The sequence below is a fragment of the Lepisosteus platostomus genome, chromosome 22 (assembly GCF_059453375.1).
Source record: "Lepisosteus platostomus isolate fLepPlt1 chromosome 22, fLepPlt1.hap1, whole genome shotgun sequence".
In the NCBI taxonomy this organism is placed as follows: Eukaryota; Metazoa; Chordata; class Actinopteri; order Semionotiformes; family Lepisosteidae; genus Lepisosteus; species Lepisosteus platostomus.
The window spans coordinates 13,473,237-13,490,952 of record NC_142632.1 but is presented as its reverse complement, the minus strand read 5'-3'; the positions used below and the strand labels follow the sequence as shown (position 1 = coordinate 13,490,952).

The 17,716-nt window shown below is 36.7% G+C and overlaps 1 protein-coding gene across 2 annotated transcripts in view; it reads right to left on the bottom strand.

Moving 5' to 3' along the window:
• LOC148643543 (clathrin heavy chain 1) overlaps window positions 1-17,716 on the bottom strand; it is a 33,839-nt gene that overhangs the window by 13,593 nt on the left and 2,530 nt on the right. For both annotated transcript variants that reach the window (XM_088615780.1, XM_088615781.1), the window contains exons 2-12: window positions 9,697-9,904; window positions 6,420-6,688; window positions 5,974-6,135; window positions 5,639-5,752; window positions 5,102-5,275; window positions 2,321-2,518; window positions 1,739-1,939; window positions 1,276-1,428; window positions 785-907; window positions 391-528; window positions 17-181 (exon numbers count right to left, since the gene is read on the bottom strand). In XM_088615780.1, coding sequence (XP_088471906.1) covers window positions 17-181; window positions 391-528; window positions 785-907; window positions 1,276-1,428; window positions 1,739-1,939; window positions 2,321-2,518; window positions 5,102-5,275; window positions 5,639-5,752; window positions 5,974-6,135; window positions 6,420-6,688; window positions 9,697-9,904 — 1,905 coding nt within the window. The remainder of the gene's footprint in view (window positions 1-16; window positions 182-390; window positions 529-784; window positions 908-1,275; window positions 1,429-1,738; window positions 1,940-2,320; window positions 2,519-5,101; window positions 5,276-5,638; window positions 5,753-5,973; window positions 6,136-6,419; window positions 6,689-9,696; window positions 9,905-17,716) is intronic.

The window sequence follows — 17,716 nt, the reverse complement described above, 5'->3', positions numbered from 1 at the left end:
GAATGCTTTTCATTACCTCAGGATTGAGAAGATGAGTGTGAACTACAGCTCGTTTGATATCATACAGGTCTGTGTAGTGTTCCAGGGCTCGCTGTAACAGGCCAGCTTTCTCGCACAGCTGGGCAATGTGGGCCCGATCATAGTGAGTGAACATCTGGTTACCTAGAATAGCATCCGCCACCTAACAAAGTAAACATAATAGACAATTAAGTCATAATTCTGACATTTTAAAATGTAAAGGCAAAACATTTGTATTTAAAAACATTAATGAATGCTTAAACTGTAAATGAATTAGATGAATGAAGAGTAGTTTAGATGTCTTTCATGGAAGGTTTGCATTTAATCTTAAAAAGCAGAGGATTAGTAGTAAATGTTTCCATTTCCTCTTACCTGTGGTGCGTGCATGAGGTTCATTTCCAGCAGTCGGGTCTGGAGTGGGCCCTCAGATGGCCGATTGTTCTTCAGGGCATCAAGCAGGAAGGAAGTGCATTGCTGGATAAGGTTGTATTCCATGAACACGTCCACAATCTATTGGTGAAAGATTCATTGATTGCTTTAGGGGAAAGTTTCACAACAGCATAAAAGACTAAAAACGAAATCTAAAAAATTTAATCTTATGTGACATGTTATAAGGTGAAATGCAAGACCACATAATTAGAACAAATGATAAAGTTTTCTGCAACTCACAATATGATGGTTTGTAAAAAAGAATACAACTTTTACTTATTTGCCCCTCATGTTTCCACAGAGGGATATGACCCCATCTTAAAAACATGGCGCACACCTGTGTGATGTCAGCCAAAGGTTCCTCATCCTGGACCAGCATCTGAGAGAACTGCAGTCCTTGTTCTGGGCTGATCCTCATTACATTCCTCAGCAGGAAAATCCAATCAGGAGTATATCCGACCTGTGCAAGACACAAAAAAGGGTACCTGAATCACAAAAAACTGAAGGCACTTTTCTTTAAAGACTTTAATGAATTAACATAGTATAGTAAATTTTCACTATACTACCAAAAATGCTGGGTATTTGGGAATAGATAACTTTATACCCAATAAACCAAAGCTGAATTTAGATGTATACAGAGTAAATTCTAATACACACATACTTATGGTATTTATGGGAGCTATCAAATACAAAGCACTGTGAAGTTCAACAAAAACCTTAAACTGATGTCAATGAAACAACCTGCCATAAACAAAACTACACTGTAAAAATGCGTTTATATAACCTTAACATTAACCTTAACACAGTAATCTCTATTAAGAAACAAACCTTCTTAGCATACAGAACAATCTTCTGGAACTGCCCAGTCTCCGCAAAGCACTGGATGACCTTATTAGGAACATTTGCCCTCAGGTAGACACTGAGGGCGAGAGTCGGGTCCACTGACTTCACAAGATCCCCCAGCTCCTCTGAGCACTCCAGCTGCATTCAATGGAAAAAGGCACTTAATTCCAACACTATAATGTGGAAGTTAAAAAACTTTTTTTTAATCAAACAAGCTTCTGTGCTATAAACCCACTGGGTTATTTCCTAAAGTGTGTCTAGGCTGCCTGTCAATTGTAATGCCACTGGTCTTCTGTGTGACTGGCGAGCACTGAGAATTAACTCACACAAGATCCCTTATTTAAAGGCTTATTTTTCTAAACAGTGATTTTTAATTTATATAGCACAGTATTACTCACAAACTTTAATTTTTCTGAGATTACCAATAGAGCGGCTGTATTTTGCTCACCTTGTCCTCCTTCAGCCATTTTTCCAGCAGTTGTTTGCGGCCCTGTTGCAGGACAGGTCGACACAGCTCCAGAGACTCAAACTTGTTAAGCTGCCCCTGGTCTAACAGGATCCCAAAATACTGGAGCAGAGGAGAAGTCTGTCCAGGCTGGGCAGGAACGCTTTGGAATCGGCGAATAGTGTCTGGAGTACGCAAAATTCCCTGAAAGACATAAAAAGTGACTATATTTGAAAATGTTTCTCTATACCAAAAGTGTAAAGCTTGTTTTAATCACAATTATTCTAGATTCCCACAATAAAATACAGTTTCAAATAAATTTAACAGATGAACATATACCATGCTTCAAATAACTTAACATTTATATCACCTATTCCAAAAAGGATAGATTCACAAACAGTAGGCTAACCTTATCATACTAGTCTATCCAATAAAGACCAAAAGAGGGTCACAAAAACAAAGCTGTTAAGAAAAGCAGGTAAACTGATCGACTATGACAAAGACTACAGAGATGCTGGGAAATATCTTAAAACTATAATCTATTTCCCTGTCACAACAAAAACATGCAGACGGATCCTTTCATACCTTTGGTGCATTTGCTGCTACTTTTGCAGCCTCTGAGTAGTTGCCTCCAGCAAAGAGGTTGTTGAACTTGCGGGCAAAAAGCTCTTCTGCCCCGGCCAGGTTATTGCGAACAGCCATGCGAAGAGCAAGGTCAGGGTTCTGCAGGACGTTGGTGATGTACGGGATGATGTTCTCCTCCTCAACACACACGGACAACACCTGCAATCCCAAATTAAGAGTCCTATATGAAGCAGCTACTGAATCACTGTAGCAATACCATTTCTGCACTCTCTTCTTAAACAGAAAGCACCTCTGGAACGATTTCTATTCAGAGAAAATTAAAACACTTGTATGCATGTAAACAAATAAAAACACTGGCAAGCTCAAGGCCCCAGTTTAGTATCATTAGAAAGACTGCATGTATTGAAATTGAGCACTGATGACTATATGTTACAAGCCACTTTTTAAACACTACATGGAAATGAAAACTCTAATTGAGACTGGTGAAATGAACCACATTTCACATTGGGTCCGGCAGCTCTACGTCTCACACATTTGAGCCCCTTTTCAAATTTTCTATATGTTTTGTGTCATTTGATACAGATGCAATGTTAACTATACTTCACTTTTAGTAATAAAAAAAATATTGGATGATAATTGCTATTTTAGGATCAGTTTTCTTTGTTTGTAACAGAGACATCACTTAAAATGAAGTTAATACAAAATTCTCACGTGTTTATTGCTGTAATTACTTCTAATGAATAAGACTTTGTAAGCAACATTGCAAATGTAACTTTTCTGTTATATAAAATACACAATATGAACAGATTTATTGCAATATCGAGTTTGAATGAGATTAAGTGATCATTAATCATTTCTGAATGACTGAGTAGCTTCTCATTTTCTGTCTTTCACTGGCAATCATGTCAGCGACCATATATTTACAATACATGGCCTCTTTCGAAGCTTTTGCGCCGTTATGACACCGTCCTTGTGGAAACCTTTTCACTACCCCCTGCAGAGGCTGAAAAATGACACTGCATGGCCCTGAGTTTCTCAGAAATTCACATGAGCAACTCTTGTCTGACTTTGGTTACTTTGACAACACTGTTCAACTAGAACTTTTACAGTATTGGCCCCCTCTCAGGAAATAGTTTAGTGTCCTGCAGTGTTGGAGGAAAACCACCATGAAACCGCTGCAGCTACAACAGCATTCCCAGATGGTTCTCCCTAACTGGCCAAAACACAAACAGCAATGCCATTCAAGGATAAATCAACACAAGCAAACCTAAATTTCAGACTTTAGCTACTAGCATTCTATGAGCTTTTGTAACAGGAAGCTTCAAGAAAAGAGCACCTATTCTTCAGAATACATGTTAATACCTCATAAGAAGACTGAACACAAATGAGTAAAACTGAGTATTATCTGTTCTGCATAAAAAGAACAGACAAAAGGGATAGGCGACTTGAATTTACGCCTAAAGGAGATGAGCAAAACTTTATTTTGTTTTCCTGGCAAAGCAGGTTGTAAACTGGAGCGCGCATCGGTGAAATATGACAGGAATCAAACATCTTACGAGGCGCAGATTGAAAGGAGTAAAGATGTCACACCAGCTGACTCAAAGCGAAGGCCCAGGACTAAGAAGATTAGGATGCCTGCCACTGTCTCCCGCTACGAGTCACGTGCTGTTTTCAACTGCAGGCAGCTCTGCCGCAGATATTTTCAGGGATTCCATTATCCCAAGGTCGTTTCAACCCACCACGTGCCAAGCACTAACACATCAACGAGAATCATGCAATTCCATCAAGCTTTTCTGCAGGGACAAGTGAAGATTCTGTGCGTCTCCAGCTTTAAGCTGCACTTCCTTTAAAGTCTGTATTTATGTCGTACAGTTAAATTCTCAATAGATTTCTGGCTAGCTGTGCAAGGCGGACATGGAGTTTTAAGTGTGGAGCTATAACCAAGTATGAGCTGCAGAATGTAATTGCAAGCAAAAATGAAACAAGAATAATTTTAGCAGCGTAACAGTCAGTTAAGTACACAATGTTAAAATGACAGTTGAATCTATTCTGCTGTATAACATAATTCGATTTGAAGAAGCTAGGGTTTAAAATTCAAACAAGTGGTGAATCACAAGAAACCAACCCACTGTCGCAAGTCCACATCATGCTGTGGACTGATTTTGCAATTCAGCCCCTGTTCACTCTCTGAGCACCCTGCCCTTGTCAGGATCAGCTTTCCATGTGCTAAATATTTAATGGTCACCTGGCTTTGTTAGAAAATTATTAATCAGCTGGCAGGATCTGGTATCCCTATATAATGAAATCCAATAAACCTGTCTTTTAATTCTACCTATAGACCTTTTTTCTATTTCAGGCCATTTATCACAATTCTACATGTAATATTTATTAGGTTTTGTGGAACTACACTTTTTATATCCTCTCATGCCTGCACAAAGTAGTTAACCTTTTAAAACAGCCTTTAGGTCACTCAGTCTAGTAACAAACACAGTCAACCTGTAGGAATTGTTGTAGGAGTGTAAAATTACTGAAAATGGTATCGAACATAAACCAGACAGACTGAACATTCTGCAGACAATTAAACTAAACTGATTGCTCTTATAAACTTCAACAGGGGTGTCTTGTCAGAGATAAGCCATTACCACAAATCATAATCTCAACAGAATACCAACGACACCAAACTTTGTTGACTCTGCATGTCAACAAAAGGCTCTTCTTTATCAATACACCACACATCTAACAATGCCACTATTACACATTTGGAGCTTAAAGAAAAACTACCTGTCCTTTCCTGTTGACACCAATGATGCCAGATGTTGCTTCATGTGGGGCTGTAACAAAGATGGTCTCTCCACTGATCCTGTTCATATAAATGCAGGTGCCGGTTTCCAAGTCATAAAGGTGGATATATCCATATTTGGTAATGAGAAATACAACATCTTGTTTGGCACTTATCTAGATGGAGAAAGAGCAATAGAACAAGTTTAACAAAAGATGGTTTTCAAATTTCAGTTCGAGACTGGGCTTAAATAAACATCTTTAACAAGTCTAAATGCAACCTCCTCACTAAAACAGAATACATCCATCACTTCATCGTTAAATTTTACACTAGGTCACTTTGACAAGCTTAAAAAGGGATTAAGCCCATTTCTATTTTTTCCCCACTATTAGAGATAACTGTAAAATAGCAATAAAAAGGACAATAAAAACTGTTTGTTGCATCTGTTCAAATCGTTTTCTACAGCAGAGTGTTACACCTGGCTTGGGTACAGCAGAAAGCTCCCCTTGTCCACCTATAGCAAGATTAGCAATTTGTACCTGCATTGCAACAGGAAAGTCATTCTGTGCCTCTGGAGGGAAGAACACGTCCACTGCTTTCTTTGGAAATGGCTGATTCCCCGTAGGTGGTGTTCCCACTTCAATGATGTGCAACTACAAGGAAAGAGGAAATTCAGAATTCCTGCTACAATTCTACCTCATTCAGCAGTCCTGGATGTTTTTCATATATAAGGAAGGGCTCATGCTTCAAAGATCATACTTCATGCATATTTTTTTACACGTCTTCTTTAACATGAAGATGAAGACAGAAGTCTAAACTTATGAAAACCTAGTTTTCCATACTTTAAGACTTCCTGAATGCTCTCAAATCTTACCTTTCCTCCCGCTTGACCTCGCACAGCAAAGCAAAACAGGGTGGATTCTTCAGCATTTCCTTCCATTTTAAACTGAGCAAAGCCAGCTGCATGTCCCTCAATGGGCTGGGAAACCTTCCTATCCACGGAGTAAAGCTGCATCGCTCCCACAACACGGTTTTGCTATAATTGATAAACAGTCCATATGAATGACTGATACGATCCAGTCAACCTTCATTACACGTCCAAAGAGTTATGGACTATGTTTACTACAACCAAAAAAACAAATAAGAAAGACGCACAGAACTGACACATAATCTGAGACACTGGAACCTTTAAAAAAGGCAGCCAATTTCACTTGCACAATGTAATGTTTCAGTTATAAAAAGCTTACTGAAATAAAATTTAAAACTCAAGTTTTACTTTGACCATGAATGTTTCACACAGCCTTATTAGAACTTGGGTACCTGTGCAGAAATGCCAATGAGCAGGAGCCACTTCTGCTTGGCATCAGTGCGGTAGTTGATTATCTGGCAGCCTGCAAGACTCGAGTGCCGATCGAAGACTTTAACTGGCTGGGAGTCTCCCTCCATGCTCCAGTGATAGACGGCATTGTCTGTCACTAGTGCAACCGTGTTCAGAGAGATCCACTTCCAAAAGGTGACATCATCTGTCATGGTGTGGGCCTTCATCTTGCTCTTCATCTCAATGTTAAAAATCTGAAGGGTCTTTGCAGCTGAAAGTCATGTAATAACAACTGTTAAAAGTAATAGCACACAACAGGACTAACTGAATAAAAAAGGACAAACACATACAAACAATAGATCTGACTAAAGAAGATACCAAATTCTTACTTGAATACCAAGAGTCAAGCTAGAAATACTGGGAGCCATGGTTGGGTATGCATCAGGCAAGGCACCATGACTCCAGATTGCACAGCACTTTATAGTTTACCTTTATCAACAAAAAGCACAGCAAATGTTTATAGACAACTATTACATTCTAAAGATCTGCATTCAGTGAAACGATGCTTATGAGGCACATCCAAATAAAATGTATAGAATACATATGACAATCTATTGAAAAGTTTGCAATTAATGTTATGTTCTCAACTGGTGACTATCAGCATACAGACTCACCTGAAGCTTACAACTCCCTGCCTGTTAATTGAATAATTACTCATTCTTGTGAAACTTTTATCAGGAATTCAAGACATCTGAGTTTCTGAACAATTATGTATGCTAAGACACACCTTGGAAAAAAAAACTTTACCTGCTGAAACTACAAGATCTAAAGGAATTCAATTCCAAATATTCTTCACATTTTCTGTCATATACATCAACACATTACAAGATTAAATGCATTTCAATAGTTAATCAGATCTCACCATATGATTTTCTGTGACTTGGTTTAATAAATTTAATGATTGCATGTGTGCATGTGATTATGTTTTCCCTCAAATATTCATATAATTTATTTCTACAAACTTTAAGGTCTATATCATTAAGAAAACGTAATCAGACTCCAGTCTGAATGCAGATTGAATGAATAAACAACACAAAACACTTTCACAGAGATGGAAATAGCTGTAAATCCTGGGGTAATATAAAATTAAGGGGAGTTAATTGAAGGAATTAAGATGAATAAATATTCCAGAAAGGCATACATTCATTAATTTAACAGGGGCTTTCATCCAAAGCAAAATACATTTGTATCTACATATATATTGGGGTACTTTACTGAAGAAATTTGGGTGACTTTAAAAGAACATTTTAGGTAAACATGAGCAAAGTGCTTTCATATTTTTAGGAATAAAAGGGTTTACCTATTGATCTGACAGAGTTACAGAACACAGATCACAATTAAATATTAAAAAGCTTCTGCTGCTGTTGTATTACACCTCTATTACAAATGCCAAATGCAAAATCCATTGCTACCAAATCAATTTTTTAAATAGCATGACTTAAAAACTAAATATAAATATTACAGGAAACGGACTGCAGCTCCATTTTAGAATTTTACATCACCACTAAGTACAGAGCAGATCAGGCTTCATAAGAATTATGATCTAAAACAGAAAAATGACTGAACATTTGATCTTTTCCCAACTGGAAGGTCCAAGGGTTTAGATGTAAACCAACTCAAAGGATCATGGGAAAATGGCAATCAAAATAATTTACATGAATTACATTTCCATCCCAAACAAATATAAAGATCACTTGTACAGCTAATCAACTTAATGCCAACATTCAAGCTATAAAAATTGTGAAAGTTAAATCCTGCTTAGTTGTCTATTTCAAATTTAAGTAAGCCTGCGTTATAATAATGACACCCTGTCAAGCATTTCTCAGACATTTATGGTTAGCTAAACACATTTAACTCCTTCAGTGATGACAGCAGTTTATAACTGTTCAATATATGTATGAGAGTCATAATTCGATTTTTTCAGGATTTTAATGCTTGTGGTAATTTCCCACATGTGTAGAAACAGTTGTTGAAGATGGAACCATTTTCCTGAAAAAAAGGTGCTTACAGTAAGCTTCACATGCAAGAAGGACCAATGCTGTTATCCTTATATGACTCATTTATCATTCGGTCTTGCTTAACTGTCAAAACATGCTAGAGTATCATAACCAGTATAATCCATCTTTATTGCATTTAATTAATAATAACCTTGTAAAAAGGCAAACAGTCTTAAAAAATAATTTCCAAATGTTATTAAAAAAAAACTCACTAGACCTTCAAGAAAACAGACTTCAATAGCCTTGACGGTTCTTGGCCAAATCCAGACTGATAAAACTCCAATCAAATAAGCTTAGGAGATTGTGATCTCAGCCAAAAATAGGTTTAAACTATAACGTAAAAGCTACCACAAAGAACTTTAATTACCACTGCAACATAATAACAGAAACACTCAAGCAGTATAGAATTTTGTGGACACCACTACAGGTTGGTGTAGTGAAGGAGAGGTCAAATTAAAGGGCTTAGATACAATTTGGAGTCTTCAATCATGTATTTAGCAACCATGCCCAACCAATTCCCCTAGTCCTGTTGAGATGCAGGCATTATTTGATTGCATATTTTTACTCTTCAGCTTGTCATATATGCACACAACCTAACCAATGTGTATCTGAAATATGTCTACATTTTTTCTTAAACAGGAATACAACTTCCACAATTTATTGTACATAAATTTTAACTCACCGTCTGCATATGCATAAGAAAGCAGGAAACAAAAACAAAAAACAAAACAAAAAATAAAAAAAGACAAAGCAATTATGACAGAAGGACAAAAAATTCAAATTTAACTTAAACTTTCATAAAGGTATAATTTTGACTAAAATGAGTTGCAAGACAAGTCTATATTGTGCCAATCCAAACTACTTAAGAAACCAAAATAGAAAATAGCTGTACGTGAGCACATAAAAACAGGGTGCAGCAAAGACAAGAGCAATGCTGGTCTCAAGTTAAAAAAATACATTTAAAATACACAATGTGAGATGTTGATTAAAATAACTTGTCTAATATGTTTAATGAAAAAATTAAATGGTAGACAGCTAAGTTTTTAAAAAGGTGAACTTTGCAAAATAGTAACAAGCAATGAAAAATGCACCACACACTGTAAGGTTTAAATAACTACATATAAAACAATCAATTTTATGAATAATTACATAAGCCTAGTACATTATTGTACTTGGCTAAATTAAAATGCAAAGACAGCACTGGGTACAAATGCAGTCCTACCTTTCAATGCGATGACTTTGCTGGCAGGGTTCATGATGGCACTGTCAGCGGAGATAGGACGGCGAATTGGGTTGTTGGGATCGTTCATGTCGATGATGACCACCTGCGCCTGCTCCCCGACTTTTTCCCGGATGCAGATGAACTTGTCCGACTCCATAGTTAGGGTGCTGAACCCAATGTTTGCTGGGTTGATACCCAGGTTTTGGAGCTACAGAAAAAGAAAGAATGGATCATAATGAATACATATCTCCTTGGATTATTTTACAAGCGTCGACTGTGCGATTGTAAGAGGGAGTTCAGCTCCATATCTTCTGATGAGAAGAAATGTAAAGAAACTCATTTGGACAAGCACAAGCCTAGGCACCATATTTAACATTTTCCAAGGTCCTGTAAATCTTAAATTCATTCCCGATACATGAAGGGACACATTAGACATGCTATCAATTTATGTATCCATCACAAAACAAAATTTACAGTCAGGTTAATCTGGAAGCCACCCAGAACAGAAAACTGCTGCCTATCGGCAGGTACTCAGGTGGACTCTCCAGGCTGCAAGGTCCAGAGAGCAACAGTCATGATTATCTAACACATCCAGAACTCCACCTGACAGAGCAAGGGTGGACAAGGACAAGACGATGATGCTTAGTGTTAAAAGTAAGGATTGTGGTTATGGCCAAATACTGTAGAGGTGTTAACAAAAAGGGGAACAAAATGGAATGGCACAGAAGAGGAAACACTTAAACTTACAAAAAATCTGATATGCTTTAAAACAACGAGGACTACTAAAAGGAAACAGTTTCCGAGGTGAAAAAAGCATTCGAAAGCTGCTGGATATGAAGAAAAGAACGTGCTAAATACAGATCTAAGTCATTTTTTACATCACTTACTCTTCATCACAATGAACTTGAATGGCTTTTTTTTGGGTGTTCTGGTCGTGCTTGATAAGGCTAAGTAATACATAGCTGCCTCCATGATACTACAGTGAAGAACACGATGAGTTAACCCCCCAAAGATGACAGGCCTGCAGGACACCAGATTAGATACTATGACAGATGCTTCTGAGGCAGAACTCAACTGTAACGTCCTTCTGTTAGGATACAACTAGTGACAGGTCACCTTCTTTGGCACAGAAGAATGAAAACCAGAACAGCAATGTGTGTTTTACATATACTACCCTGTACAGATACTAGTTTATAGCATATGAATTGTCCGCCTTGATCCCTATTGTTCAGATTTGCTTAAATTAATTCTGGGCAGAACCAATAAAGGTAAAAAGCAGTCACCACATGCAAAATTGCATCCCATAATTTAGGAGATATTCAAGTTTTCCTTATTTTGAAAATAAATCCTACTAAAGCAAACATGATTAAATGTATTTTCTATAGGCAAATCAAACAATGGCCACCAAAGAAACATGGGTGTTATACATTTTATACCCAAATATCTTAGCCAAGATACCTACTGTAACAGTCTGCCAGAGCAAAGGCGGAGCTCTGACCTAGGCGTTAGTCATCTGGGTTTGTCGACTGTTTGCTATTCATCAAAATTAAAGTTACCTGTGGAGATCTCCATGACGCAGGTAAACTATGAAAATTACTAATAAGCTGTCATTATACTAAAAAGCATCCAAAACCAGCTGCTTTAGATAACAGAATACAGATATGCGGTAGTGGGAAATTAAGATTTAAATTGAAAACATGCTGAAAGAGGTGTCATACTTTACACTAAAAAATAATAAATTATGACTATCACAGGGAAGCACAGAAGGCAATATTACCTGTACCATAAACATCTGCTACACCTATGGCACTCAGTAACTAACCACCCACTTTACATAATATTTTATGGCAGTGAGGGATTTAGAGAATAAAATGTCATGACATATTCCATACAGTATTGCCATAACCTTTTAAAATGTATACACTATGAGCATGAGAGAAACTTTAAGAGTTGAGTCTTCTCAAATTCATTCATCCTGTGGTACTTTAGGGCATTGGTGCCCCAAATGTCTTAGTGATATCACAATGTTCATTATGTGCCACAGTCAATGTTGCCTAAAGGGTAGGTATGACATTATGACTGACTGCTAAAGAAGTCCGAGTCTATTACTCCATTTTGAAATTCTGAGTTGGATAGTATTGTTCAAAGATGTTCAGAAAGGCGCTATATAAATGTATTAAATTCAAATATAAAAATACAGCACACCGAACACAAGAGATCACTGCTCTAACACATTCTATTTGTGGGCATTCCTGCGTCTAATGCTCAAAAACTGCAAAGTAACACTCATACAAAACATCTAGGTTTTACACAAAATAAATAAAATAAAGGAAAAATGCAGGTGGAAATAGTGCTGAGTACAGAGGTGACAATTCCAAAGCAAATTCTGCTTGCAGAACAAGTGTTGTGGATTCACCTGCAGTGAAATTGCACAGGATTAAAAAAAAAAACTCCCGACGCCACATGTAAAAGTCCCTTAGAAGTACACATTAATATTTTAATACTGCATTTTAAGACAACAACCTTAATTAGGTCGCATTTGTGAAACGCAGAGAAATGGAGGTTAGGTTACCCCATTAAAGTTTAGGCAGAATACCTCTTTTGAAAGGCCTTTCCATATTAACCTGTTCTGTGCTCCTTGTGTACACACACACACAAAAAAGAGAACCACCAAATTTTAGTCAGCTAAAACAAACATACTTCTAGGCAAGGCTTAAAAAAGTGTCAACTTGGCAATCAATAGAACTTAGAGCCTCACCCTTACTCCACCCACATTCTTCCTGCTCCTTATAGAGGAACATGCGAAGGAACACGTCAACATTGCATGTACTACTCTCACTGCTTCCTTGGCTATCACTACAATACAAGAGCATAACTGCAAGGTAAGAAAAGAACATTCAGATCAGACCCACTCTTTAATGGAACTAGATTCTCTTGACCCTTACAGGAAAACAGTATTAAGTAAAATCCAGTTACAAAACCATGCTAGGTCTCCACATGTCTACAGCTCTAAGAAAGAAGGTAAATATGTATTCGGTGCTAAAAATCTCCATTATTCATTCCCTAAAATGCACATGTATTAAAGAACATAGCTGTTTCAGTTCTCTACGACCTTTACATCAACCAGGACTGTCTTTGTCGTCAATACAAAAACTTTTTGCACTTTCCCAAAATCGAAAAAACATACTATTGCCTAAGAACAACAGTCTTTAGCAAACCCTCGTTATATCATTTTCAAGTCAATTTTAAGACAGTTAATAAAGTGCCTTAACAGAGGTATCTTTTATGTCCAAAACAAATCACCATTTACCAAGAGCTTGTTCCTTTACAATGCCTTCAGTTTTAAAAGAGACCACAGGGAAAAACTATATTACAATTTAAAACATTAAGCAGCAAAAACATCCATTTTACAGCAGCACCGTAGATTACACAGAGCTGTATCCAAGCAACAGCAGCAGTCAGATTTACCATAAATAATCCCTGCCTTTTCTTGCAAAGAACACCATCTGCCAAAGATGCTGATGATATCACACATGACATCACTGTGACGGCACTCTCTTTGATTGGCTGGAGGGAATCCCTGCCCTTAGTGACATTAGCTTGAGGGAATCCAGCAGCAAAAGTAATACTCACTGATTAAGCAAGAACAATATTACAAGGTTGCAAGCGCTTGGAGCCAGTAGTGATTCACTGCAAATCCAACTGCTACATAAAGAAAATTACTCGGCATGCTTCAACGAACTCTAATTGCAATACTACAATGCTTCTGTTGAAGATAAGTCTTATTAAATATCACAATAATATTCTATTGTGATTACAGAAGAATGTATACATCCAGATTCTCCCACTTATGAGAAAAAAACATTCATAAAACGTATTTTGTTAAAGTGACCCCAGGATAGTGTGCTACTGGAGATTTAATCCTTCAGATGAGATGTGAAAGTGAGGTTACTGGCTATTTCACCATTAACAATCCCATTGGAATTTTTGAAAGAGTATGGGCATGCATCCCAGTGTTCCAACTAAACTCAAATAAATGATCACTTAAATTCCATTTCTGAAGTAATTTCCCACTTCTTTGCCTAATATATTGTGTGACAGCCCTATTACACATTACCCAAATTAACACTTTACTTCACTATAGATGTAAATTCTAATTAAACTAACAGATTCCATGGATGTTACAGCTAAAGTAAAAGTATCTACTCAGATATTGGACAACAGAACATGAATCTGGTTAACCTTCAAGCACACAAGTGCATTCCAAAGTTTAACACTTCAATCACTCTTGAAAAAGGCACCTCGTCAGCTAAAAACCACAACGACATTTCTAAGTTCAATGTACAAGGAAGGATGTTAAAATGCTGAGGCTGCAGCCCTCCACTGCAACAGTCCATAACAGGAAGCCAGCCATTGTTCCTTTGGTTAAAACAACACTTTCACGCAGGCTCAGTTCAATCATGTGACAGCACACATGACAAATGTATAGAAATTCACTCCTGAGAGAATTTTGAGAAAGTGATGATTTTGTGGTTTGCAGATTTCTTCGGAAGCACATCTGAGGTTGTGCCACATACAATAACCTCAACAGTCAAGTCAAGGGAAAAAATTGTTCCAAAAGGCATCATAAGGTAACCAGGTAAGAGACCAAAGTTACACTACTAAGGAGTCTCACATGATCTGTTCACATCATATTCCATTCCTGGAGATCGTTTAGGACTGCAAGAAAATGCATATGCCTAAGCTGGACCTTGGCAAAGGAAGGAAAGATGAGGTTAAAGCCGTCTCATCTTAAGATTTAAACAATTAAAAGGTACAAAAATTACAAAGCTACTTAATATTATATGTGAGCTACAAAAATCAGGTAGTGGTATTACTCACATTTTAAAAAAACGTTGAAGATAACAAGTTAGTTTTTTTAACTTTGGATAATAAAATCATACAGATGACAGACAGTAGAACATTTTACATATGTTACAAAAAATTTATCATCAATGTAAAATGTTCTGATGAAACTAACAAAAAAGATGTCTAAAAAAATGTACAAATCACCCCAAAGGAAAAAAAACTGAAACCTCCCACTTTGTTGTTAACATAAGACATGCATATCCGAGCAAGATTAAATGAGAAAAATCTAAGCACTCTACTAGCTCGGGCTGCCACATAGTTAAATAACTTTCTTTTCTTCAGTTTCTGTATGACGCCTTTCAGTTGGTTACACAGCCATCTGCCCCAGCCAGTGCCCAAATCTAAAAACCAGGCACATGCTGAGCTGGTGATGGCAAGAGGGATTTCTTTACAGTCCCCTTCTCAGCATCCTTATCCCTGGGTGGCAGCCAGGAGCTGTTGGACCCTCCCTCTTGCAATGTCAGATACAATCAAGGCCCAGGAAAAGATGTGAGGAACTTCCAGGCCAGCAGTGGGCTCATGAAATGTCATCCTGTTAGGAATGATGCATTATTAATAGCAGAAAAGGACATTGCCAATATGTCTACTGAAAAGCACATCAGATGTTTTTTGTAGTTTTAAGATATTGGAACCATTCTTCATATAATTACAGATTTATCACGTTACGATCACTATACAGCACTTAAAAGCCTCTGTAGGGGAAATAACTAAGGATGCTGCAAAAGGTCCTTTTCTAAAACACGTAAAGGACAAAGGAGAATCATTTTCCTTTAAATGTAATCAGCAATAATGTTTTAATCAAAAACTGAAGTTTAATTTAGCTTTAAAATGACAAGAAAATTTAAATGAGCCCCACGAAACCCCATTCATGGAGTTTGTATCTAGAGACATGATATGTCCACAGTTTCCCTTTGGGCACCTATCCAGCAAAATGACCTTGACATTCCCAGCAGAAAAAACATTTGCCTTTTTATAAATGGAGGCCTCATTCTATTTTAATCACAAAGCAATCAAGACTAACCCACATTGCACATCAAAGGGTTTTAGTCACACCAGCAAAATATACAATGGACGCTTCACATGGAAAAAATAAATAAATCTGTAATGAAAATTTTCATTAATCTGCCAGCTTCTCCTATTCACACATCTAAGTTCTAACAAGCGACTCTACATTTTGCTTAAAAAGCAAGGTTGCAATTCAAACTCCTGCTGTTCAAAATTACACTGCGAGCTGGAATCTGAAAGCTAGAACTCAGATTTTATGCATAATTTCTACCAAGAGTAAAAAGGTTCTGCTACAAACATGTAATTCCACAGACAAAGCACTTGCTATTTCTTCTTCATACACTACCAACACTCCTGCAATTCTACATACTGAGGCACTTTTACGTGCCACACCAAGAACAAAAAAATGAATTTTAAATTCTAAATAATTAAATTGCCAAGACACTGTCTTGATTTTTTATTTTTAAAGTTGAGAATCAATTCAATATAAACAGGACCAATCCTTGGAGACAGGTAGCATATTACTGTCGTTACTGACTCTGACCTGTCATTAGCATAAAAGCCTACGGTCAAGAGCACTAGGTGCTCCCAAGCTATCTCAAACTATTCAATTAAATCTGTACAATAACTACTAGGTTTCTATATAAAGGCTACTTTTCCTTGAGATGGCTAAACGTTCTCCAACTAACAAGAGGGTTTAAACATTATATCCACAGCATTAGAGTGAAATTAGTGCTTCCCCAGGGAAAAATTCTGTTGTTGCTCAAATCACATGTAGTAATTTGCATACTACGTGAAAAATAGATCTTAGGTGTTTAAAGTACATCCAAAAAGAGTAACCTATGCATTTCACAGAGACGTAATGCATGTTGTTTACTATAAATCTTTTTTAAAAAATCTTAATTTTACCTGGGTTTTGAATTGGGCTCAAATCATGTTATGGAAAAAATTGCACTGTGATCCAAATATTATCAAAGAACATAAATGTAATAAATGCGACATGTATATTAAAAAGGAATCTTAAATCTGGCCCTGGAATACTTCTGCTACTGTTTAAAAAAAACTAAATAAACCTTATAACAAAGTCCAATACCTACCAAAATAACACCTCAAGCATACAAGCAAACAGAATTAAAATATTAATTTGACTATTCTCTACACGCAAGTCACAGCAAATGTAAGGCTTGTGTTCTATAGATTTATGAAAGAACGATGGAATATATTTGTTTATTCTTAACATATTTATAAATTATATGCATGCTCAAAGGGATTGAAAACTATTTCAAACTACATATTGATTTTGATTTCAGCAGCAAAAAAACTGACAAGGGCTTCTTATATATTAATGCTCAATATACCTGTATACTGAATGCAACCAACAATATTTATTATGATTCACATTCTCAAAAAATGTCAGTAAATGACCGCTCATATGCTCAAGAAGTTCTACAGAAACAACCTAGATAACTGGAACTAGATAAGCAGGTCAGATGCCTCATCCAAAAAACAGACTAAACAAGAGTTACCCAAAATTAAGAATAAGTTGATGATCAAGTATTTTAGGCAACAGAATAATTCTCTCCTAAACTGATTTTAAAATGATTTTCAAAAACATATGCAAAAATTATACAAGTGAAATGACTAATACAAGTGTTCAATTTTGGTAATTTCCAATGTTTCCAACTACAAAACCTTCTCCATAGAAATTAAAAACTATCAAGCAACCTCATTACAGCTGACTTGTTACAATCTCACTTGTAGTTAGGTGATCTGTTTAAATGTTTGTTATATCGATCCTGGCTAAAATCTACAGACTGTAAATGTAACAGGCACTGCTTCAGTCATGTTACTTTAACAGGGTTTGATTCTCCACGCATCAAGAAAATCTTCTAATTCATTGAGATGACTTGTGACAGCAGTGTGCTTCTGTATCCAGATTCACATCTTGCATTTTATCAAACAGGAGAAAAATATATAACCTTAACAGAACTTTAGTAGATGTTTCAGCTAAGCCAACAGTGTAGCATAAAAGTTCACCGAACAGGGTGAATGAGACTGACCTCCTACACAAATGTAATAAATGCACAGAAAATAAATCCACACAAGC